Raw genomic sequence first — 27,819 nt, 5'->3', positions numbered from 1 at the left:
GATGTTGGTGGAGGAGATATGATAGAGACCTTCAAGTTAGTTAAGGGATTCTTTCAGATTAATACAGAAGGAATTATAAAAAGTGTGGATGTTAAGATGGGAAGAATGAGAGACCATCCCTGGAAGTTGTATAAGGATGTCAGGAGTATATTTTTTATGTAGAGAGTTGTTAGTGAGTGGAATGCACTGCAGGAGTGCATTCCATTGTGAATGCAGATAGTGTAAATAACTTGAAAGTTCATTATGATAGATATGCTCCTGGTTGAGTGGACCTCCCATAATGAGGCTATTGACTCCATGGAGGTTACCAAAATAATAATAATATGCATCTCCCTTATCAGGGGTGCTTAAGGGTCAAAGCTGCATAACTGAGAGGAGACCTCCACATAGCCTTTAAAGGAATGTGGAGAATCGACCAGGGCTTCTGACCTAATGTCCAGTCTTCACCTTCTCGTGGTGCACCCTGTTGGGTGTCTACTTGGATACTGAAAGAACAAGGATGGGCTGGCAATTTGGGATTTAGCCGACCAAATTGACCAAACCAAAATAAAAAATGATGGCACAACATGACAAAATTTCATGCCGGCTGGGGGTGTTGCCCGGTTAAACAAGGACCCTGTTGTTTTCACCAGGGAACCAGAGTGAATAGCAAAAAGTCAGCTACTGGAACAAATCTGAAAAAACACCCCAACTTAACATCACCAGAGTTAAAGATCAGTACTATCAACATAAGAAGCCTGAATGGCAAAGAAATGGAGCTAGTTGAGAAATTAGATAAGTACCAGATCGACATTATAGGGGTGAATGAAACAAAAAAGACAAAAACTGGTGAGATCTTTCTGAGCAATAAATATACAATGTTATATTCAGGCAATAACAATCAAGGAAAAGAAGGAGTAGCCATAGATATTCAACACAAAATACGAGGCTAATCTTCTTGAATGGCAGTCAGTCTCAAGTAGAGTAATGTGGGCAAATATGAGAATGAGGAACTGGACAATGAGACCTTATTTGTGCTTATGGTCCCACAGAAGGTTCTACTAAGGTAGAAGTGGAGGAATTTTTTGAGGCTTTAGAAAAAGCAACTGACACAATGAAAAATGAAAATTTGGTCATTGTTGGGGATCTAAATAGCAGAGTAGGATGTGATTGTGAAACATACAAAAATATTTTGGGAAAATTTGGAGAAAAGAGCAAAGCTAATAATAATGGCAAATATCTGTTGGATTTCTGCTCAAGACATGGACTGGTTATTACTAACACCATGTTCCAACATAAAAATGTGCACAAATTCACATGGAGAGAAGAGGCAAGGAATAAGAAAAGTCTCATTGACTATGTTATTGTTGATAGTGATGTTTTCTCCCTGGTGCAGGACACCAGAGTGTACAGAGGATTTGAAATTGGAAGTGATCACTATTTAGTCTTGAGCAGGATAAAATTGAATTTAATATTGAAAAGAATAACATGTAAGAAAGTTTTAAAGCGAATAAAAGTTGAGCAGCTCTAAAATGTGATCTGTAGACAAAAATACACAAAGATTATTGAAGAAAAAATGAAAGAGTTTGAGAACAGGTATCAAACCTTGGAAATTCAGTGGCAAGCCTTGAAGAAAGCACTGATTGATTCAGCTAGAGAGGCATGTGGTAAAGTTGTCTGCAAGGATAGAAAAATCAGAACTCCATGGTGGACACAGGAAGTTAAAGAGGCAGTGAAGGAAAAGAAGAAAGCGTATCAAACATTCCTGGCAAATAAGTCAGCTTGTGCTCTTAGAGAATATAGAGACAAATGCAAGAATGCTAAACAGTGTGTAAAACTAGCTAAACAAAAGTCATGGGAGGACTTTGGCAAGAATATAGAAAATAAATATGAAGAAGGTGGCAAAATATTCTGGAGGTTGTTGAAGAAGCTTAGGAATGAAGGAAAGAGTGCTGTAAAAGGAGTTAGAGATGATAAAGGTGACATGAAAACGGGAGAAAAAGATATCCTTGAAGTATGGAGTAATTACTTTGAAAAACTGCTAAATGAAACAATCAATGATGACAGCACAGTGGTAAAAATCACTGACCAGGCATGCAGTCAGGAATACATATCCATACTTGAAGTATGGAAAAACCATTAAAGGCTTGAAATGTGGAAAGGCAGCAGGAGTAGATGATATTCAACCAGAAATGCTGAAGTATGGTGGTATAAAAGTCTTATGGCTGCACTGCATAGTTCAGAAAGCCTGGACAGAGGGACGAATTCCCAATGATTGGAGTAGAGCTCTCATAGTACCCATATATATAAAGGGAAATAAAACTGAATGTGAGAATTACAGAGGTATTTCCCTACTGAGTGTTCCTGGCAAGATCTATGCAAGCATACTTGAGAAACGATTAAGAAGAATTGTGGAAGAAAAGCTTGGTGAAGAACAAGCTGGATTCAGGCCAAATAGAGGCTGTCAAGATCAGAACTTCACTTTACGACAAATAGTTGAGAAAGTATGGGAATATAACAAAGATCTGTATTTAAGTTTTGTCGATTTGGAAAAGGCATATGACAAGGTGCCAAGAGAGAAGCTATTCAATACACTGCAGTTATATGGTGTCAATAGGACATTATATCAAGCAATACTTAGTCTTTATTTGAGTTGTAAGTCAGCAGTTAGAATTGAAGGAAGTACAGGAAGATGGTTTAATGTTAAATCTGGTGTGAGACAAGGATGTACATTATCCCCTCTGTTATTCATTATCTATATGATCACATTATGAAGGAAAGTAGTATTAAACATGATATCAAAATTGGAGATGTTAATGTCAGCTCTTTGCTTTATGCAGATGATGTTGTACTTCTAAATAAATCCGCTACAAGCCTGCAAGATTCTCTGACTAAATTGAATAGCTGTTGTAATAGATATGGTATGAAGGTCAGCAATAAAAAGACAAAGGCAATGAAAATAGGCAGAATCATTGAAAATGTCAACTGTGTTGTGCATGGAGAACCTGTGGAACAAGTAAAACATTTCAGCTACTTAGGCATGATTTTTAGTGAAGATGGTAAATTAAATATAGAAATAGACAACAGAATCAGCAAAGCTGGTATGGTGAGAAATCAATTGAATAAATTCATATGGAGTAAAAGAGAAATTAGTCATAACACTAAATTAGCTGTATACAAGACAGTGTTCAAACCAGTTTTAACTCATGGATCTGCGAGCTGGGTTAGAGGTAAAACACTTGACCAAAGACTAGCGACCGCAGATATGTGAGTCCTGAGAAAGATTAGAGGCGTGAACAGATGGCATCAATGGTAATATCATATTAAAAACGAGGATATTAGGAAAGAACTTGATATTGTCAGCATCCAGGAATGCGTTAGCAGAGCTAATCTCAGGTGGTATGGTCACTTAAACAGAATGTACGAAGAAAGATTAGCAAAACATTTGTTCTCTGCCAGGTTAACAGCAAAACAACCCAGAGGAAGACCAAGATATAGGTGGATTGATACAGTACAAAGTGCCTTAGATGATAGAAATATAAGATCTGATAATGTTTGAGTCTTGACAAGTAACAGACTGATTTGGAGGAAAATTGTAGATAGGAAGTTAGTAATGATGTAATTTTTTTCATGTAGTACTATCATATCCTGTACACCCCTTGAGGGTACATGGCAGGAATTTGATGATGATCCTTATCAGTGAAGCTGTCTGATTGTATGTCAAAGTGACATACAAGACAAACTATTTGTATATGTTGTACGTCAGTTAGATACAAGTTAAATTGAATAATAATCGTCCAGAACAGATTCCCTGCATTACACCACTAGTAACATCCCTCTTTTGGGATACTACTCCTCCATACATATCTTTCTGATACCTATCTGATAGTCAGTCATCTATCAAACTCACTATTCTGTTATTCAGCCCCATCAATTCTAGTTTACTTATCAACTTAAAAGCGTTTGAAAAATCCAAGTATATCACTCTAGGTGCATCTCTGTTTTATAGTGAATTGGTTGTCTTGTAGTATCTAAGCAAATTGCTAAAAAAAATGACCTCTCCTTAATCATAGAAAATACTGTGATTTTCAACTGTGAATTCTAGCCCTTCACTGACCTCTCCAGCATCCTAACCACAACTCCAAACCCCCCCACCCCACACACACACACTAGCCTATTATTTGTAGTCTGTCTTATCTCCCCCTATGTGAAATCGAACAGTTTTACACTCCTTTTGGACCAGCTCTGTTGCACGACTCATGTTGAACAGGTATGCCAGTGGTGCTGGAGCATTCCTTCAAGTCGTACAGTTGTATATTGTCAAGTCCTAATGTCTTATTGACATCATTTACTTAATTCTTCATATATCTCCTGCTCACTATCAGTCCCTCCTCCACCATACCCTATACACTCAACCTCCTCATGATTTATTTATGAAGATGAAATCATCTGATAGACTGTTCATTGACTATCTGAAAAATATACTCTACTGCAAAACCAATCTACTATTTTCATCCATTAACATAATCATTCTCTCTTACTTGCTATCTATTCAAAGAACTGTCCATAATTTTTCTTGGTTCGAATAGCTAATTTCTGCTGACATATAGCTTTTGCTGTCCTTACCAACTGAGCCACCTTCCAAGCCTGCTGTTTGTACTCCTTATGTAACTGATTAATTACCCTTCATCTTGTGCAACCTCCATGATGTTTAGGGCCTCCCTTGATGAGTCTAAGGACTTCTTGGAGTTGCCTGTAATAATAATAATAATATGATCAGATCTAAGACTCTCAACCCTTATGTGCTCTTCATCACATATTGCCTAAGATAGTTGTCCCTCAAGAAATTCATTCTCCTTATTCCATAATGATTACCTTTCTCTTGCTCACTATGCCAGTTTGCTTATACATTTCTTTATCTCCACTCTCCATATTCCCTGACCTATAGCAATATCCAACTAAATATCTGATCATATCAACCTCCACTTAACGCCATACTGTCTCTAAACTGCTGCCATTATTTTCTCATGATATCTCAATCTTGTGTGGACATAATTCGGAAAAAATTTTTATATATATATATATATATATATTTATAATGTGTAATGGGTATATATAATTTATTTGTTGATTGTGTTTACTCCTCTATGAGCTTATATCCTTTCCTTAAATCTTGGCTTATGTTGTATTATTTTTATTTTTTACTTGTTATTTCTTCAACTCTAAAATTTTGTCCTATACAATTCTTACAGACTCTACCCTTATTATTACCTCTAACCCTTGGCCGCTATTAGTGTATTGCCCACATGTGCAAAATTCTGTAGAGAAAGGAAATACCTCTGGCCAGAGGCCAATTTCTTTGTTAGAATACTAGTGTGAACCCCGTTTCAAATTTTGGAAAATTTATTTGTTCACGCTGCGCCACCAAAATTCTTTAGATAAGAGAAATTTCTTTATATAAGAGCAAACACCTAGTATGGCACACGATCCTGTATCCTTTCCTTCTCTATTACACAATAATCTGATATATTCTTATTCCACACTGCAGTCGTGACTGTCCTCAATATTTTTATTCATAGGTTCTCTTTATGAGTGGTGCATTGAGATTAGTGATCAGGGAAGTTATTTGGTTGACAAGAAAAATTTATTCATTACTAATAAAGCAAGTTACAATTATTTTTATAGACACTAACTTAACTGATGTTGGTATGAAAGGTTAATAAGATAACTCGACGTAACATGGACATTCTAGTTCCCTTACAACATGAAATATTATCCAATACTATTAAAATTGGATGTCCTTCTAATTACTTAACACTCCTAGATTATTTTTACACAATTAATGGTTCAAGAACTACCCGACAATAACAAACTGAAATATTTCACAATACACTTTTCCAAGTTTTCTGACTCAGATCAATCATTCCCTATTCATGGTTCAACTCCTAAAGTCCTACAACACTTCATAAATCACAATTCTAATTAGTCCCTTTTACCGTCACAATCTAACTTACTTTGTATACAAAATTTTGAAAAGTTCTTACTTTACCGAGGTGTCGGGATCTCACTGGCTTATACTTGCGATCATCAATTGAAATTATACAGCTCGCATTTTCTTCATCTGGCCCCTTTTTGACGAGGTTACCTGGCTGATACGTTCCTTAGGTTCTTGCTTCTGGAAGGTAGATATTCGAATACGACACGATTTGTTGCTTACGATGTTCACTACTGCTGATGTTGGTCCATAAGGTTCCGCATTTCTTTCTCGGCCTATGCTGACCTTCTGCGTTTGCCGAGACCTATATGCATGTTGGCATTCTACTTGGCTGCATAGCCGCTCTCATTCATTTCACCCTGACCTCACTGGAACTTCCATTCTTCGGGAATGACTGGAACAGATCCGAGGCAAAAAAACCAAAAGGCCAAAGCTTTGTTTTTGTGTCGCAAAAAACTATATACTCTCTCGATGACTTTCACACGGCACCTCAATTCTTCTGCACTTCATTCCGATGCGTCTCGTTCTCATCCATGGCAGACCCTCCCGCTCAATGTAGACCTTTGCATGATATCCTCAGGTCATGATTTAATCTTCTTATCTTGTCTGGGATTTTAGCCTAATGTTCGCATACTAACACATACTTCACCCATTCGTAAATTGCTTCCCCTCCCCCTTTTTTTTTTTTCATAAGACATTTGACAATAAATATTCAGCAAATTTCAAATCAGGGATGTTGTTATCATTTCATTTACATTCAATTTCTTTTTCTTAATATACAAGTATTGCATCGAGAATTTAGATACTTGTTAAATCTGAATGAAGGTAGTACATTATAAATTCTCTTTCATTCAAGATTTAACAATTCCCTGACATTACCAGCAGCATTCCCTCACCCTTCCTGTCTTCATAAAAAACATCAGATCTATCCATTTCTGTTCCTGTCTGAATGTCATTCTCATCTAACCATACTTCACTTATTCTAGTCACTATATTTATATATGATTGCCATTCTGGGCATTCGCATAAAAGCATAGCGATTCATTTCTTGGTCTAAAGCAAGTCCTACCCTTGCCACCCCTCTTATGTGACTTCTTACCACCTCCTCCTGTTCACTTTTATAACCCTTTACCTTGTCCCTACTCAACTACTCCCCATGCATTCCAGGCTGTGCTGATCATCCCCATATATGCATTCATTACTGCTTCCAGAGTTCTCTCCTTACGTTTTGTCCTCGTGTTTACCTGTCCAGCTTGTATTCTTATTGTTATGTTCTTTCTCAAAATCTGTCAAAGGGCTTCGAAAAATCCAAATATTATTATTATTATTATTATTATTACGGGCGACTCCAGGGAGTCCTTAAACTCATCAATGGAGGCCCTAAACATCATGTTCACACAACTATACGACATTCTCACAGTATCTATCATACCTTGCCTTGAACTCACTCACTGTCTTAGCACCCACAACAGACTCTGGCAGCTTATTACACTCATTTACCACTCTAAAAGTAAAGAACCCAGCTCTAACACTCTTGCCCAGCTTCCATAGATGTCCCCTAGTTCTCCCACCGCCAGTCCTGATCTCAAAAATATCCTCTGAATTAATCGTGTAGAAACCCTTTAGCAATTTCAATGTCTCAATTGAAATTGCTAAAGGGTATCTCCCCTTTTCTGCCTATCAACCAATTTCTGCAACCCATAAATCTTCAACCTGTTCTCATAAGGTTCATTCCATAGACCTATCATCTTGGTCACTCGCCTCTGGATCCTCTCAACCTCCTCCCCATCAAGAAGAAACCTAGGTGACCAAATCTGGGCACAGTAGTCAAGATGGGGTCTTATCAAGGCTCGATACAGAGGAACAATAAGTTGCTTATCTCTGCTCGTCAAAGTATTCTTCAGCATCCAAGTGATTTGATGAGCTGATTTAGCCACTTTTACAATGTGTCCCCCCCTAAACTTCATCTCCCTATCCACCAACACTTCCAAGTCCCTGGCCTCATCAATCTCCTGGAGTACAGTTCCACCAGTGTGGTATACTACTGCTAATCTTTTCACCCCAAAATGCATAACCCCTTACATTTCGTCACATTAAATTGACATCCATTCTCCTTAGCCCAGAACTTTAATCTATCTAAATCATCCTGCAAGATTTTGACATCTTCTGCATTCACTATTGCCCTACCCAACTTTGCATAATCAGCGAACAAATGAACTGTTCCTCTTAGATCCTTTCCTATATCGTTAATGAACAAATTAAACAGCAGTGGTCCAAGAACAGAATCCTGCGGTACGACACTAGTCACAGACCATCTTTTGGACTCTACTCGTGAATAAACTACTCTCTGATATCTCTCCATCAACCATCCACCTATCCATCTCACCAACCCAATATCCATTTATCCAAGGATTCGTGCAATGCTTGAAAGAGTTTGATGAAATAACTTGTCAGTTTAGTGTGGAAAAGTCATTCAGGAATTCAGAGGATCTGCATCAGTTGAGGTTATTAGTTCAACACTATATCAAAAGTTTCATAATCTCTATTTCTAGAGATGATAACTGCACCTAAAACATCTGTACTGTTTATCTCAGTGGTTGAGATAAACAGTACAGATTGGCATGAAGGGTATTGTTGTGACAGGTTTATAGAGCATTGAAGTCAAGAGTTTCATACTCTCTGTTTCTAGAGATGATAACTGCACCTAAAACATCTGTACTCTAACATGTCTCTTTCATAACAGGATGCATTGTTATACTGCAGATACTATTGCAGAATGGTCTGAGAATGATATGAAAAGACTTGACTAGTCTGCACAGACTACTGATTAAATAGAACACCTTTGGGATAATGTGTTGTGCAAATAGACTAAGTCAAGAGTTAAACTCTTGATTTAGTCTTCATTAAGTTTAAAATGAGGCCTCAATGCTTCCATTGGAGTGAGGAGGAATAAGTAAGTTTAAAATTCTTACTAAAAAAAAATACAATTTTGAATGCAGTTCATTATAATTTTGGTGGTGATAATTTAAATCTTTAGTTGTGAATTATATCGATGATATATAATTTTTTTCTTTCAGAGTTTTCTGGACTTGATATTGGCATCCTAACTAAGGCCTTGCAAACATTAGAAAAGGAAGGCTTAGCTGAATTAATAAGTATTGAAGACAGTGAAGGCGTAAAATTCTTTTGAAACACTGTATGTTTTATGGACTTATGTAATGCAATTATGAACATGCTACAGATAGAAATCTTTCCCTCCCAATATTTTATTTTATTTTTAAAATCAAGGCTAGTTTATAAATTCAATTGGGGATTTTCAGAATTCATAGAGATATTGTTAGGCACAATTCAGTTACGTGTACTTATCGAATCTGCTGGTTATCATTAGAGATCCAATAAAGCTATCTTTTTGACGGCTGATTTTTGGTTGATCTACAGAATACAATCTTCATATTTTATTATGAAGATTATTACTAGTACGTTTTTAAATGATCAAATGTTGTGCGATGGTTTGAACTACCATATTTTTTGCCATATAAGATGCATCATTGTATTGGATGCATAACATCCAATTGCATTCGACATTTTTTATGTCGAATTTTTTAAAAATATATATATAATTCACAGCATAAGATGCACAAATTATGCATGAAATTTTCATGTAAATATTAATTTTAAATTTTAATACATGTATTATCCATTTATTAGAAAAATAAACAATTATTCTTTAAAAATCAAAGCATTAAAAAGTGCACTAGTGGCCAAAATTGTGGAAACCTTTTGGAAAAAGTGTATTTTTAAGGTTTGATGCTCATAACACCAAGAAAGATAATTTAATCAAGAATGTAATGCAACAAAGTTTATTCAGTTATCTCTATTCTATGAAACGTTATAGCCAAATAACCAGAAAAAAGAAGCACAACTCTCTTGGGTTGATATGAAGTAGCTTTCCTTCATTTGAACGTAGCCAATGAGCATGAGTGTTTAGAGAGCCAATCTGGTGTCATCTTGTTTTGGCAATGAGCCAATAAAGTCACAGTAGGAATCAGCTATTGATGTCATGTATTGGAGCTGAGAGGAGGACATTTGTCAGTATGTTATGTGATTACTATCAAGTTGGTTGGTTTTTTTTTGTGTTCTTTCATTTAGTGAGCTTGTAAAACATAATAAAATTAAAGAAATGGCGCAAAGAATTGACTCGTCACCCAGAAAGTGATGTAAAATAGTACTGTTAAGTGAACAAGTCTACAGTTATGAAGAAATTAGAAGAAAAATTGGTGGAAACTTAACCAAAGGTGGCATTTCTAAATTTTTGAAGAGGTATAAGGAGACTCAGTCACTACAAAACCAGACTGGTAAAGGCAGGAAAAGGTGCACAACAGCAAGTGATGATAGAAGAATTTAGAGACTGTGCCTAAGTGACAGAAGAAAATCATCTGGGTGTATACAAGATGAAATGGTGCAATACAATGTGAAGTTGAGTGCAAGGACTGTTCGGCGCAGACTGCAGGAATTTGGTCTAAATGCTAGAATTCCATGAAAAAAGCCATTTTTATCTCTCAAACAAAGGTTGAAAAGATTAAACTGGGCTAAAACCCATGTTAACTGAACAGCGGAACAATGGGACAGCGTTATTTGGAGTGATGAGACCAAAATCTCCCTCTTTGGTAGTGATGGCATAAAATACGTAAGGAGAAGAATCGGAGAAGATTTGCATCCTGATTGCATTACACCTACTGTGAAACAACCATCTGGGGTTGCAAAAGGTGTGGGCAGAATTTGCGTGATTAACGGGAATATAAATGCCCAAAAATATATAAATGAAACATGAGCCCAAACTGAAGCCTTCTGCATGTGATCTTTTCCAAGATAATGAAGCATTTATATTTCAACAGGATTCAGCTTCTTGTCATGTTGCTGATGTGTCCAAAAAGTGGTTTCAAGATAATCATATTCCACTGCTGGAATAGCCCAAATCTTAACCCAATCGAAAATCTATGGAGCCGATTAAAGAAACTTGTTAGTCAGAAGCAACCCAGCAATAAAACCCAGTTAATAGAAGCAATAATTCAATCTTGGTTTCACATTACAACAGCTGCAGAACTAAAAAACTTGGTTCACTCCATGGGAAGGCATTGTAAGGCCGTGATTAATGCCAAAGGTTACCCAACTCAGTATTAACTCACATTGTGAGAATTTTTGTATATCTCATTTTTTCTATGTGTTTCACTTTTCTTCTTTATAACTGCTGTCCTAATAAAAAATCCTTCATAAAAGTTATTGCATTACATTCTTGATTAAAATATCTTTCAATTGATATATATAATTTTATGGTATTACTCAAAAAAAAAGTAGTGTTATGAGCCATCAAACCTCAGAAAAACACTTTTTCCCAAAGGTTTCACTTTTTCCACAATTTTGGCCCCTAGTGTATAACATATAATAATATATAATCTTATTTTTCAAATTCATTTTAAAAATTTATGGAATTTACAACCGTGTTAAAAAAAACTTTTTTATTATTCCAGGATAATAAAGTTTTTTTAACATGGTTGTAAATTCCATAAATTTTTAAAATGAATGCTGATTAGCACCGTGTAACTCTAAAAGAAAGGATTTATTTTTCAAATCTTTATGCATCTTCACTCTCAGAATTTTCTGAACTTGATTTCTTCATCAGAAATCAAGTCATTGCTGTCTTGAAATAAGTAATCCTCTGTACCATCAAGAGAATTACTGATGCCACACTTTTCAAAAGATTTCATAATAATTTCAGGTTTCACTTCGTTCCATGAACTGTTGACCCATTTGCACAGCTGCAAAATTGTGTCCTTCTCTCCCTATATGTAGATGTTTCCTCAAAATTTGGAAATTATCATCATCAAATTCCTGACATGCACTCTCAAGGAGTATACAGGATATGATAGTACTACATAAAAAACTTACATCACCACTAACTTCCTATCTATAATTTTCCTCCAACTCAATCTGTTACCTGATCTGATAATGTTACCAACATTATCAGATCTTATATTTTTGCCTTCTAAGGCACTTTTACTATATCAATCCACCTATATCTTGGTCTTCATCAGAATCTTTTTCCTGAAAACCTGGCAGAGAATATTTGTTTTGCTAATCTTTCCTCTCCCGTTCTGTTTAAGTGATCAGAACACTTGAGATTGGCTCTGCTAACACATTCCTGGATGCTAACAATGTCAAGTTCTTTCCCAATATCCTCGTTTTTAATATGATATTACTATTGATGTCATCTGTTCATGCCCATAATCTTTCTCTGGACTCTCAAATCTGAGGTCTCTAGTCTTTGGTCAAGTGTTTTACTTCTGACCCAGTTCTCAGATCCATGAGTTAAAACTGGTTTGAACACTGTCTTGTATACAGCTAATTTAGTGCTTTGATTAATTTCTCTCTTATTCCATATCAATTTATTCAGGTGACTTCCTACCATACCGGCTTTGTTGATTCTGTTGTCTCTTTCCATATTTAACTTACCATCTTCATTAAAAATTGTGCCTAAGTAGCTGAAATGTTTTATTGTTCTATAGGTTCTCCATTCACAATGCAGTTGATATTTTCAATATTTCTACCTAGCCTGTTATATAAAATTTGGAGATTGTATCCAAATTTTATCCATTTTTTTCCTCATAAATCCTTTAATGGTTTTTTTTGTCGATACATCTAAAGGTTGAAGTGTGGAGGTGAGTCCTGGGATTACAACTATTTTTGTGTTCATTTTGCGAAGTTCGTTCTTAACACTTTCGGATTTATGGCACTACACTGATCCCATACTAACAAAGCAGGCTTCTGATGTAAACTGCCAGGATGTCTGGACCACACCATCTTTATCCATAACTTCATCACTTCCTCATCCATTCTTTTGGATGAATATGAATGTAAACTTCTTTGGGAAGTTTTTCTTTAGCCACTGTTTTTCTTTTAAAAATTATAAATGATGGAAATTTTGTTCCATCCATACAGCATGACAAAACAACAGTCTAGTGCTGTATGGATGGAACAGTCTAGTGGGTTTTTTCATGACTAGAAGTTTTAACAGTAATAATATTTACCTTTGGAGTCAGCAGCTTGTTTGAGGGCACATGAAAAATTAGAGACACTTCATCCATATTAGCTATCTGTGAAAGTTCAAAATTGTCTTGTTTTCTAGCATTTATGATGAATCTGTAAAACTAGATTTTATTTTTGAATTCATGCATTTTTTATGATAATTTTTGTTTTTGCACGCATGCATACATCATTTCTCTTCATTAATCTAAAGCACCATGATGGCGACCCTGTAAAATCGATGATATTTCTTTCTGTTGCCAATAATTTTGCTTGTTGAATAATAATTTTTGTAGATACTCAGCAACCCGATCTTCTTTAATCCATTATCCCAGTTTTTAATTCATTTTCAATTTCTGTCCATTTTGCTAGTTGTCTGCAGAGATTGTTTTTTTAGAATTTGCTTCTATTAATTGCTGCTCTTGTTTCCTTCAAGTTTGTACCAAATTTTCTGTAGGTGGAGGCCTAAAGTATCACTCTGCTGCTCTATTTCCATTCCTTTTTACGTACTCAATCACACTATGCTTAATGCAATCATATAACTATGTCCGTGCTTTATAGAATTCATGGATCATAAAAAAAATGTAAATATAATGATGTATTAATTACTAGTTTAAATGCATGATTGTTAAAGACCATGCAACTATTCAAACTCATCATGCATTACCAACAAGCGATGATGCACCATAACTGCTCATACGTAAAAATGCATTGGTGTATAAGATGCATTCGGCTTATAAAATGCATCCTAATTTTCATATTAATTTTAGGTACAAAAAATACAGTAGTTGTTATCAGGGTCGTGCTTATGCACAGGCACATAAGGCTCTAGTTAGGGGCTCCAGAAAATTGGGGCCAATTTTTAAGGTCCACAAAGAGGGAAGGGCTTGGAGCACACTAGTGCCTTGGGGCCCCACTTGTCATGGGAAAAGTGTGGGTACGGCCCTGGTTGTTATATTCACATACTTAGTTGATACCTGAGATGAGGAATTATCACATATCCATGAAGAATTTAAGTCATATTTAATAAGCATTCTACATTAGACATAAATTCTTCATCTTGGGTATTTAGGATATCAATATCACAGTTCTTAAAAACAGCTAATATATCTGTTTGACAAACTTATTTACTTAGCCACTCACTTCATTTAGTCATAATATTTGAATTGTCTCAGCATGAAATCACTCATTACAAAAAAAAAATATATGACAGCAGCCTTGGATGCCTCCATTTTATGACTATTTATATATATGTGTGTGTGTGTGTATGTGTGTGTGTGTGTGATCATAGGTTTCTACTCGGTTGTTGTGATACATTTTAAAAATAGATTTAATGACTTAAAAACCGAGATAACTTATAAAGATTTTAATGAGAATTATACAACTAGTTTCGGCTTATAACAGCCTTCATCAGGTATTCATAAAGGAAGACAATAGTAATAAACATTGAAGTATCTAAAAAACTGGAAATTACAGGTAAAAATTGCCACACATAATTGATACATAAAAAACGTATTTTTTCAAGTTGTTCTAACAGGTGTGTCATTATTTATGGCAACTGTGCGTGCAGGCTCAAGTGAATGCCAATATTGAATAACTGCAGCATGGCTATCTGGGATGGTATAATTGTTGTTTAAGTGGACAGAATTCAGCAGGATTTCCCTTGATTCAATAATTTTTCTCTCAAACTCATCATCACAGTAAAAAATATTTTCTGATCTATCCCAGCAAACGGAGTGCCTTTGTTGATCATCATTAGGATTGTTTGAAAAAATAACCTGGCTGGATAACGCAGTTGCATGAGATCTTTTGTAAGAGATGTCTCTCTTGTGCTCTTCTATACGTTGTTCAATAGATTTGTTAGTTTGTCCAAAATAAGGGATATTGCAATCTCACCATAATTTATATACACCTGGATATTTTAGGTTGTGATGAGTAGGCTTTGGATGGCTGATTAGAGAACGGATTTTAGGAAGTGTGGTGAAGAACATCCTGATGTTGTATTTTTTAAGGACTTTAGCTAATTTGTTAGAGACTTGCTAATATATGGGATGGAGATGCTACCTTTAAAATTAATAGTTTCTGTTGTGCATTGCCTAGTAGGATCCAGAAGAAATTTCTTAATCGTTTTTTTAGAGTATCCATTTTGTTTAAAGATAACAGAGGTGATTTATTTCTTTTTGTAGTTCAGCTGGTTCATTCAAGAGAGAGCATGTTCTGTGTCCTAAGGTAGATATAGTTCCAAGTTTTTGTGGTGGAAAATGATGAGAAAGATTAGAAAAAAAAAGATTAGATTAGAACGAGCCGCATGATAGTTACATTGCTAAGCCTTAAAGAGAAGTAAATTTCATCAGAGTGATGAATAAATTATAGGTATTAATTCATAATTTCATATAACAATCTTAATTTATAAATTCAATTAAAGATAACATTAGACTAATGTAAGAATTAAAGCGCTCAATTAAAAATAAAAAAAAATTGTGCGTTATCTGGATTAAACTTGCCCATATTTTTGACAAGGATATACAGTCCTTTCGATTCAAGTTAAGGCATTGAAGTAAGGCCTCAGCACTCTCTTTGAATAAGCTTTCAAATTAATAGCGACATCTGTGTAGAAGGCGTGTCTTGGACCAGAGAATGTTGTTGCTTGTCTATATCCCGTGCTGTGCCAATCCAGACTTATCGAATTTGTTGTGAAGAATGTACGATTGATGTTCTTGAATTCTTTTTTCTACAGAGCGTCTGGTTTGTCCAAAGTACGACAGATTGCAGTCACAAGAAACTTGATATACACCAGGCAGAGACATAGTTGAGCGTTTATCTTTAGAAGAGGGGAAATAGGTGGATAATTTGTTAATAGGGATATAAGTAGCTGTTAACTTGTATTTTTCAATCTCCATGGTAAACTTAATACAAGGATGTAAGGAATTGATTTTGGCTAAAAAGGAAGGTAAGGAATCTGTTTTGTGAGGCCACACTGAAAAGATGTCGTCTATATATCTTATCCAAAAGGTTGGTTGAGGGAATATAGATGAAAATAGGACGTCTTCTAGATGTTCCAAATAAAAGTTGGCTATAGCAGGTGAAAGTGGACTTCCCATGGCCGTTCCTTCTACTAGGTTGTAGAATTTGTTTTGATGCAAGAAATATCCAGAATGCATCACGAAATCTAATAATTTTACGATATCTTGTGGGAAGATGTCGGCAAGTAATTGTAAAGTCTCTATGAGAGGTACTTTAGTATATAGAGATTCTACATTGAAGCTCACCATAAGATCAGTTGGTTGTAATGAGATATTTTTTAATTTATTTAAGAAATCTGAAGAGTTTTTCAAAAAATAGCGTGATTTGCCTATATGTGATATCAATAATTTCGCTAAATATTTGGCTATGCGATAAGTAGGTGAATCAATACAGTCAACTATAGGAAGGAGAATATTATCCAATCTTGTGAATTTTAGGTAGACCATAAAATCTAGGAGGTCTTGCAAAATGTGTGTTTAACCTTTCTATCGTATCTGCATCTAAACTTATCACCTCATCTAGAAGGGAATTTAATTTCTTCAGTTGCCTGTTATTGGGTTCATGATTAAGTTCTTGTATGTTGAGCGATCTCGAAGTAAAAGAGAAATTTTTTTCTGTAGTTTAAAGAATCCATAATTACTGTCGCTGTTTCTTTGCTTTAGTGATAACAAGGTGACTGTTGCTTCTTAAGGAATGTAGCGCTTTCTTTTCAGAAGGACAAAGCTCCGCTTTAAGTAGTGTAGAAGCAACTTCTAGGTGGAGAGAATTAGCCTTTTCACTAAAGGCAACTGAGAATTACCACCCATCAAAGTTAGGTGGTAATTCCCATCGTCCCCAAGCGAAAGCTGCTGTTAGGGCCAAGGGTATCACCAATCGAATAGTGAATCTGCCCAGAGCTAAATTAGAAAAAATCCACACTGAAATAATTAGGAAGGAATTGACCAGACTTAAAAATGTTACTCTGAAGTGACTGATCTATCGAATCCAATCACCAAAGAAATTCTTTCTGCACTATAGGGAGTGAAAACTAGTAAAGCATGTGGATTTGATAATATTTCCTGAATTTAAAAAAACAACTCTGGACCAAATACAATGGTATGGCTACCAAAATTTTTCTCCAGTATCTTATAAAGTGGCAGATTATCAGCAGAATTTAAAAAAATCGAAGATAATAAACCATCCTGAAACCTGGAAAGCATGCTGATAAACCTGAAAGCTATAGATATAGCACTGCTCAGTGTGCGTCTTGAGACCAATTAGAAACTTATTTACAATAGAATTAGTACTATTATTATTGACACTCTCCCTCATGAACAGGCCAGTTTCAGGCCCGGTTCGCGAGTTAGTCGATCTCTGGCATGGGCTCGTGTGGTTTTTCTCCCGGAAACTCGGGTTTTTCGTCCTGTCAACTCAAGAAAATCGACCGGAGAACCCACACTATTTTCAGACATTAAAAATATTGTGTTAGGGTTAGAGACCACGAGATGCGGCACTAGCTTGCCGCCTTCTCGATGAATACTGCGTACCGATGAATCAGTGATAGCCTTGGGCCAGCTATTGAACTGCCCACTCAGTCTCCAAAAGTTAGATAGGGTAAACGGCCCCGCCTACTCCCTATACAGGAACAACATAGGTGTTAGCTGATTTTATATATATATATATACTGTATATATACACACGAGGCATGATCAAAAAAGATCGAACTTTTTAAATACCATGCATACCGGCATAGAGAGCGCGCTTGGTCTACTGAGTGCACCTAACCCCAGGTTTTGACAACGAACTGCCACTTTCCCGTTCTGCTATGAGCATTAGTCGTCGAGTTACATCCGCTGAAGTGAGCACATGCACAAGCTGTTTGTCGGATTAGTAACAAAGATGAAAGAGCTTGAAGAGCAACGTGTTTATGTGTGAAATTTTGCTGTAAACTTGATAAAATTTTTTATAGAGATTTCAATTGCTTAACCAAGCATACGGTGAGAACTGTATGAGCGGAACGCAGGGCTATGAATGGTTTAAGCATTTTAAAAAGGGCAGAACGTCGGTCAATGAAGATCCTAGGCCTAGACGACCTTCCACATCAACAGATGACGACCATGTCGAGAGAGTTCGTGATGTGATTTGTGGAAATCGCCGTTTAACAGTCTGAGAAGTTGCTGACGAAGTGGCCATCAGCATAGGATCTTGCCATCAAATTTTGACTGAAAAACGTCAGATGCGTCGCGTCATGTCAATAGTTATAGTAGCAAATGCAAACCATACTTCATTTCGGAAGTGCAAGGGGAAGAGATTGTTGCCTTCGACATTATGTTGAGACCTCCGATTGTAGGCATCGGCAAGAGCTGGATATCAGAATCAGTCATACCAACTGATATCGCGTGTAAAGGATACAGTAGATTTAGGAAGGATAGATAGGAGAGGAGGGGGCGTGCTTCTAATATCGGATGAAAAATCCAGTTAGTGTTCATACCAATAATTGTAACTAGTAACAAACTGATACTAGTAACAGTTTTTAATCGCAGTGAGTTTGAAACCGTCTGGTGTAAGGTGCAGTCTAACAAGATCAAATACATGGTGGGGGTTGTTACAGAACTGATTGATCGGTTGCTAGTGACGAAGAAATGCATCACCAAATAAAGATGATGGGTGCGAAAATAGTAATCATAATGGGGCATTTTAATTATCCAAACATTGATTGGGAATCAGTAAAATCTCAAAAGAATGAAGCGGAATTGACTGAGTTGTTGCGAGACAACACTCCTCAAGCAGCATGTGAGAAGGAAATCGAGGTCAAAGAGTTAGATTTGATTATAGTGTCAGAGGGTGTTTCAGTAAAAGACGTAACTCTTCTGGTACTGGTTGGTGACAGTGATCACTTAATCACTCAAGTAATCACTTGGGAAGTGATTAAGTTTATGAATGTTTATATTATCAGCTAACGCCTTTATATTCCCGTATGCGGGGAGTAGGCGCGGCCATTTAGCCCTATCTAACTTTTGGAGACTGAGTGGGCAGTTCAATCTCCACTGGTACCAATCAGAGATAGATGGCCCAAGGCTATCACTAATTAAGCGGTACACAGTGAAGAGTGATAGCTCAAATGTGCCGCCATCTTGTGGTCCCTAACCATAACACAATATATATTTAATGTCTGAAATGATGTGGGTTCTACGGCCGATTTTCTTGAGTTTACAGGACGAAAAACCCGAGTTTCTGGGAGGAAAAACCTGCTTGCCCTTGCCAGAGATCGACTAACTCGGAAACCGGTCAAAAAAAGGCTTAGAAAAATTTTCTCTAGTCGCCGACTAGACTCGAAACCAAGTCTCCCTTCGTGCGGCCAAGCGCCGTGGTATGCAAACGCCACATCCACTGAGCTACACAGGCTCCTGTTTATGAATGTTCCATCAGAAAAGGTTACATGCTGAACTTACAAAACAAGAAATTATGAAAGACTCAAGAGTGTACTGGTTTCAGCGCAATGGTATCGATTGGTGGATGGCAAAAATATCGAGAGTGCATGGGAAGCATGTGTATATGTAATCTTCTCATCAAGAGATTTTTAAGATGAGGATGATATGGAAGGAATACCGTGCGTATAACGATGAAGTCATAATGAAAATTTTAAGCAGCAGGCCGGAAGTGTAACTACTGTTGCATGGAAAAATAAGTCTGAGTATGAAAAGAAACTGGCTCAGTAATTTAAAAGCAACTCCAAAGAATTCTATTGTTATGCTGCAAGTAAAAGAAAGAATGAATATGAAGGAATAACTCTACTGAAAGATATTGTGAAGATCACAGATGAAAAGAAGTTGTTCAGCAAATGAGTGCTCATTTTGCATAAAGGTATCAACCTTGTGTATGCAACAGTCAGCTCACTGCTGCCTCTTCACTAGATGAAGAAACTCAGGTGTATGAGGAGGAGATATTACAGATGGTGCACAAACAATAAGTATTTAGCAACAGGGACTGATGAGATATCTGCATGAATAGTAACAGAATTCAGCAGAACTGGCTGTTCCTTTGCTAGTCTTTTGCTGGCTATATAATTTGGTCCTCAGAACAGTGAAGATTCCACAGGAATGGAAAGAATGTAAGGTAATCCCATTGCACAAGAATGTTGGAAAGAACGATGTATCCAACTATCGACCAATCAGTATCAGTATGGAAGTTGGTTAGGAATCACATTCTGAAATAGGTTGACAGAGAATCTGTACTTTAATGAGCAACATGGATTACTAAGGGAAGGTCATGTTTTAGCAACATGCTCACATTCTATAATGTTACATTAAGCTACACAAGGAGAACGGACACACCATGATACTTTTGGATTTTGATAAAGTTGTTGACAGAATACAATATGGAAGAACGTTGCATAAACGGGAGAATATGCGATTGAATTATAAAATATTAGCCTGGATAAGAGGATGGCTTAATGACAGATATCAAAAAGTGGTATACTGGAGAAGTGAGTTTGCAAAAGTTATGGTAATCACTGGTATACCACAAGGATCAGCATTCCTTGTTGTACACCAGGTTCCTTGGTCCACTGTTATTCAATCTGCACATTAATAACGTTTGGAAGGATTGAACAGGCGACATACAACTATTTGCTGATGATGCAAATATAGGTAGGGTTCTGCATATCAGCCGTAATCCTGATTATAGGAACACTGCTAATATGCAGTACTTGTAGAATGATGTGAATAGGCTGGAATTTTGGGCATGGGAAAATGGATGGTCAGTTCAATATCAGTAAATGTAAAGTTATGCACTCTGGCATGAAACTTCTCAGGGTAGGGATCCAGGAAGACGAAGTTCAGGACCATGTAGCAAAGATTCCAAATATAACTCAAAAGATGATTACAATGCTGAAACGAACTTGACATTTAAAGATAAGGATGTCACTTTACTTCTTAGAAAGTCGTTAATGAGACCTCACTTGGACTACTGCGCACAAATTTAGTATCCTGGTTTCCGTTGTGATTCTGATACACTGGAGAGAGAGAGAGGGCAAGGAGAGTGTCAAAAATAATATCAGAATTGTGGAATATTGGTCATCATTTATTTATTTCGTATCCAAACGCAAGTAGTACAATAGTAAGTGGTAAAACATTATTTACAACAAATTAGGATACATTACAAATGAGAACAACTTAAATTTGGTTGGTGAATTACACAGGGAATAATAAGTAAAATACAAAGAAAAAAGAAACTATACATAAGTTATATACAATAAATATGGTCAGGTATTCGCCCAGTATCTTGCTATTAACTGCTCTTTCTGTGCAGGATATAAGGTCATCTTTTTTGCTGTAATGTTATTGATTCTGATCATTAAGACAGACTGGTAATTTTGTACACTGCAGAGACTAGCCAACAAGAGAAAGAGGTGTGATATGACTGAGCGTTACAAACTTCTGAAAGCTTCATACTAGATTTCAATTGATGGAAATTTTCGTTTTATAGAGGGTGAGAAAAGGACGAGAGGGCGTCTTTCGAAGGAGAGAATGAATGCTGGCAAGAAACGGGTGAGATATAGTTTTTTTTTTTTTTCATACAGTCGTGCGTGATTGAAATCGTTTGCCATTGGATTTTGTGTGTGTGTGTGTGTGTGAATAAATACAAGGACAAGTATAAAGTATGTGTATGTAGTATATGGCCTCCCTCGATGGATTCCTGACTCCCTGAAGGTTTTTCTCTTAATAAAAAAATTCAATTAACGCATTTTATCTCCATAGAGGAAATAGGTGAGACTGTTTTAGCCTTATGTAACTTTTAGGGAGTGAGGGGAGTTAAACCTTCATCGATAGCCAATCAGACAATCATCTATTTTCAGACAGTAAATATAGTGTTATGGTTAATGACCAGGAGATGGCAGCACTTTTCAGCCATCTCTCTATCCACCGGTTGCCATGAGGAAATAGGGTAGCTCAGTGGAAGTGGTGCTTGGTCGCTCGGAATTAGATCTAGGTTCCAGTCTATTCGCCGACTGGAGTTACTTTTTCTAAGCCTATCTTCGACCGGTTCCGAGTTAGTCGAGCTCTGGCACGGACAAGTGGTTTTTTCTTTCTGAAACTCTGGTTTTTCGTCCTGTAAAGTCAAGAAAATCGACCGTAGTACCCACATTATTTCAGACAATAACATATCCTGCTAGAGTTAGGCACCAAAAGATGCAGCACTCGAGTTTAATTCTTCATCTGTAGCTGCCTATAATTAGTAATAGACATGTGACAGCTATCTCTGATTGGCTACCTGTGGAGACTGAACTGCCCACTCAGTCTCCAAAAGCTAGATAGGGTATAAAGGCCTCGCCTTCTATTCCCTATTAGGGAATAGAAGGCGTTAGCTGATTAACTTATTTTATTTATAACAGCACTTTCTGGGAGGAAAAAATTCTCTTGTCCATACCAGAGATTGACTAACTCGGGAACCAGTCGAAAAAAGAGTTTACGAAATTTACAAGATTGTTCTCGATCTACGGAGGCTTAGCAAGATTATCAGAATGAGGGAATTGGTTATGGTTGATATAGATACACTACAAAGTCTGTCGCAATAATGCAAAATAATAGCAAGTAAATTTACTTCAATATGGTACATAATATGAAAACTAGCAGCAAATGTATTTCTTTTTGAAATATGCAGTTTATTCTTCTTCATGGAAAATGATCTTTTAAGACCCCCTCCCCAGTTTATTAAACATTGAAAATAATTACTAATACTGCATTATCGTATTATACGCTGAGGGCTTAGAAGATGAATAACAATATATTTCGTAACTATTATTTCATCCGAAGTTTATTTTTTTATTGTTCATCTGTTCAAATACAAGTCTTGTCATCATTATTTCACTATATGATGGAGGGAGAATATCCTATTCATTTTTATTTGTTATTTGAAACTGTTATTTCAATTCATAATGAGAAATTCTGGAATATGGTACTGTAATTAATATAATAAATGTAAATTCATTTATTATACTCATGTAAATAATATAATAAATTGTTGTAAATGCTGAGATATATGTAAAGATTTATGTTTTGCTTTATATAAAGCAAAACAGTATAAGTGAACAAATTAAACATTCGTTCTGTGAAATGATTTTGATTTCTATCTGAAATTATAAATCGACAATAAAGGAAATTTTGAACAAACAGCGAATTTTTTTCAAACTTTTAACAATATGCGATTCTTTAAAAAAAAAAAAAAAAAAAAAAAAAAAAAATCCACTAAGCATAATTAGGCAAAAATTTATTCAGAAATTGCTTTTTCCATCAAGTCAAATATTCAAGAGAAGTAAATGATTGCAACGAGTATCATACCCATCAATGGCATTTTTAAGCGGATAATAATAAGAATAAAACATATATTACAGTATGGAAGTTTATCTTATTTTGTCCTACTTTCAACATCAATTTATATGTATATCATAAAATTACTACGAACATAAAAATACATTTTGTGCATGTAGACTATCTGATATCTATATTTAAAATTAGAATGAAGTAATTTTGATTTCTAACTAAAATTACGAATCAATAATAAAAAATAAAATCAGCAATAAAAATGAGAGCCATGCTACATTTAATTCTGCTATGAGTGAGAGTTAATCTGCTTAAGTGTTCTGCTGAGTAAGGATTATGTCAATGGAGATAACTGAAGGCTCCCCCATTCCCATTTACTCCTCATGCCCTCTCCTATCTAGGAAGTTGACTACAATGATGTGACTCATGGTTAAGTACCAGCGTAACGACACGTGAACAGGCCGGTTTGCCTGTTCTGAGGGACGAAAAACCCGTATTCAGGTGAAAAAAATCCTAAGTATGAGACTGGCTAACTCATCTGTAGTCGAAAGAGACCAGATAAAGGTTCCTCACGTCATAGACAAGAACCGAACCCCAGGTCTTTCCAACCAAAGGACGTGGTTTGTCATTCTTTCTAAAACCGGTTTTCTTAAAGTTAAAAAGATTCTGATTAGAAAGGTTTTTTCTTTCTTTTTATATAAAGAGTGTTATATTTTTTTTCCCAGTCTGCAGCCACTCGTCAGCTGACAAAATCTCCTCACCACAGGCGAGTGTATTTGTCGAGTTCCTGTATACAGAGAAATCTACCACATACAGAAATATATTGTATGTATGTGCATGTTGAAGAGGGATACGACTGTGTAACCTTGTATCGCGTTGTTTCCAGTGCTACAATGCTAGACCATTAGATGAAACTCAGCCACAAGTTCAATTCCAGTGGACGATGAGAGGACCGTTCATTATGACTTTGCTTTTAATTGGTTTCGGAGTTACCAGAAAACGTTTCTTGTGAATCCCACACTCAAAAAACCATTTATGCCTAAAATCATCAAATAACAGTGCTCAGCTCAGTTATTGTTTGTCACTACTGAGGATAAAACTCAGCTGTTACGATGATTTCCAAAATTTACTTGGAAAAGTTTCAGACCATTCTGAATTGAAAGTCTCATGGGTGATGATTGAGGTTTGCAAGCTTTAATGCAAAACTCAATCATGCTTGACTTCCTACAGTAACTTTCATTTCATTTCATTTCATTACAGTAACTAATATTTCTGTACCAAAAATATTACAAGTATTTTCTCCTTTACATGTTATCAATCCAAAAAATATAATTTTACCCTCACTTTGCCTTTGAATAACTATTACTTCTATACATCTCACAGATTCGTCCAACCATTAAGCTTTGAGAGTGCAGCTCGGTAACTCTTTTGGCATCCATGATACTCTTTAGTTGAAAAGACCTATGTTCGAATTCTGTCGATGTTGCAAAGAACCTTTATAAGGAATTATTCAAATAAAGAATCAAAAGGCAACTCGTGAATGTCGGGGATTGTATTCCCGCTAGCTCTCTGGTGAACTTACAAAACTTTCATAGTTTCTATATTCGGCTTTGAAATAATGCAAGATTTAATATCCACTTTGCTTATGTAAACATCATAAGGGTTTTTCAGCAGGTCACATACCGGCAGAGAAATGCAGTGGTTTCCTTCCTGAAGGTGGCAAGCAGGTTCTAAGAATACCCACATTTAAAAGACATAATACGCTGACCTTATGGCCTAATTGTGACTTGATTGTTCCTATAAATCCTCGACTCTCTTCAGTTTACTGTTTTTTAAACAGACGTCCCATTGCCACTCCATACATTTTTAACAAAAGTTATCCAAGTCATTAAAATAATAATTTAAAAAATATTAGACCTGTGTAGCTCAGTGTAAGTGGTGCTTGCATACTCTGCACTAAACTACTCAAACATAGACTTAAGTTCAAGTCTATGTTTGAGTAGTTACTAGAGGAACTTTTGACTAAAGGAACTTTTTCTAAGCCTTTCTTCTACCAGTTTCGGAGTCAGTCGACGTCTGGCACGAGCAAGCTGGAAAGTCGATATTTTTGTCCAATAAACTCAAGGAAATCGATCATAGAACCCACATTATTTCAGACAATAATACATTCTCTTAGGATTAATTACCAAGAGATGGCAGCAGTTGTTTGTTCGTCCGTTCATCAGTTGCCACCTATAATTAGTGATAGCAAAGTGCCAGCTACCTCTGATTGGCTACCGGTAGATAAAAAAAAAGCTAGATACGGTTAAAATGCTTGGGTTCCTCCCTTTAAGAACCTTTAAAACTAACATTGGTTTTTGCGAGAAATAAAATTCCATTGCCATGCACATCACCATGTCAAATATGAAATCGTCTGCTGAGTAGTTATCCAGTTACAATCTTTCGCGATATGAATTTAATTATAATCACACTGTACAATACATAACAGTGCGGTGTCCAAAAATATTGACAACAACAATATACAGAAGTTAAAAGATATGCATACATATCTTTACACGCTGAGCAAAAACACTAATTCTTATTTTAAAAAAAATCAGCTAAAGCCTTTTATTCCGTATAGGGAGGAGGCGAGGCCGTTTATCCCTATCTAACTTCTGGAGATTGAGTGGGCAGTTCAATCTCCACTGGCAACCAATCAGAGGCCCAAGGCTATCACTAATTAAGCAGCATGCAGTGAAGCGAGACGGCTCATCAAGTGCACCATCTTGTGGTCCCTAACCCTAACACAATATATTTAATGTCTGAAATAATGTGGGTTCTACTGTCGATTTTCTTGAGTTTATAGGATGAAAAACCCGAGTTTCCGGGAGGAAAAACCCGTTTGCCCGTGTCAGAGATCGACTAACTCGGGAACCGGTCGAAAAAAGGCTTAGAAAAATTTCCTCTAGTCGCCGACTAGACTCGAAACCAAGTCTTCCTTCGTGCGGCCAAGCGCCGTGGTATGCAAACGCCGCATCCACTGACTACACAGGCTAGTGTTAGTTTATTATTTCTTTTTTGTGCTTATGGAATTAAATATTTTATGACTGCTTTTCTGCAGAAGAAAGTATCTTTTTTAATGCTTATGTGCTGATTATCAAACTTTAGAAAGAGGTGTATCCTGAAAATATATAATCAGGGCTACGCTGTGGGTAAGAGGAGCCTTTGTTCAAAGTTATATTTCATCACCCTAATAAAATAGAATTTACAAATTAAAATAAAATTAATTTCAATAAATTTTTATTTATTTAGTATATAAACACAAGTGAGAGCCTGTGTAGCTCAGTAGAAGTGGCGTTTGCACTCTATAGCGCTTGACTGCACGACGAAAGGCGTTTGAATCTAGTCGCCGACTAGAGGAACTTTTTCTAAGCCTCTTCTCGACTGGTTCCAGAGTTAGTCGATCTCTGGCATGGGCTAGCGGGTTTTTCGTCCCGTAAACTCAAGAAAATCGGCCGTCGAACCCACACTATTTTCAGACATTAAAAATATTGTGTTAGGGTTAGCGATAACCAGATGGCGGCACTTACTAGCCGCCTTCTTCATTGCATCACTATTAATTAGTGATAGCCTTGGGCCAGCTATCTCTGATTGGCTACCAGTGGAGTTTGAACTGCCTCAGTCTCCAAAAGTTAGATTGGCTAAAAAACGGCCTCGCCTACTCCCTATATGGGAACAAAAAGGTGTTAGCTGATTTTTTTTTTTGATAAATACAAGAAAATAGAGCATCTCCAAAAAAATTTTTTTTCAATTATCACAAAAAATCACAACACGGTTCAGACCTGCTTTGACACAACACTCACGAATTGGTACCTCAAAGCAAAGGGGATAATCTGTTGTTGAGTCATATTTTTTAATCGCTTTACACTTTATTTTTAGTGGTGTAATCTATGAATGAGGATAGTCTGAAATGTTCTCGACCTAACAATGAAAAAACGAATTTATAATTTCAAAATGATTTTATATTTCAACATAATCTCCCTTATGACTGATACATTTATTCCAGCGATGCTCCAGTACCATTATCCTGTCCCTGTAGTGGTTCTCAGTAAGATCTGCAAAATACCCATCTACAGCTACAATCTGAAATATAAATTGTTTGAACATCCACCCTATTCCCCAGATTTGTCTCCATCTGACTTCTATCTCTTCCCAAAACTAAAACTCTTCCTCACTGGTCAGCGTTTTTCTTCGAATCAATCACTTCTTGATTCGAAGAAAACGCTGACCAGTGAGGAAGAGTTTTAGCTATGGGAAGAGATAGAAGTCAGAGGGAACCAAATCTGAGGAATAGGGTGGTTGTTCAAACAATTTATAGTTCACATCCCATAATTTTCCCATTGCTAAAACACCTTTGTGGGCAGGTGTGTTGTCCTGATGAAAGATAATTTATTTCTTCTG

At 36.3% G+C, this 27,819-nt stretch overlaps 1 protein-coding gene across 1 annotated transcript in view; it reads left to right on the top strand.

Moving 5' to 3' along the window:
- Vps25 (vacuolar protein sorting 25) overlaps positions 1-9,387 on the top strand; it is an 80,872-nt gene extending 71,485 nt beyond the window's left edge. Inside the window, exon 6 of the mRNA XM_090409598.1 lies at positions 9,052-9,387. Within this exon, the coding sequence (XP_090265724.1) occupies positions 9,052-9,164 (113 nt within the window). The 3' untranslated portion in view covers positions 9,165-9,387. The remainder of the gene's footprint in view (positions 1-9,051) is intronic.
- The last annotated feature ends 18,432 nt before the right edge of the window (positions 9,388-27,819 follow it).

This window comes from Typopeltis vanoorti, chromosome 2, assembly GCF_054136105.1.
Source record: "Typopeltis vanoorti isolate ZY-2024b chromosome 2, IOZ_Tvanoo_1.0, whole genome shotgun sequence".
NCBI classification, from domain to species: Eukaryota; Metazoa; Arthropoda; class Arachnida; order Uropygi; family Thelyphonidae; genus Typopeltis; species Typopeltis vanoorti.
Note: the sequence above shows the minus strand (reverse complement) of the source record. Positions and strands in the feature narration are given on the sequence as shown.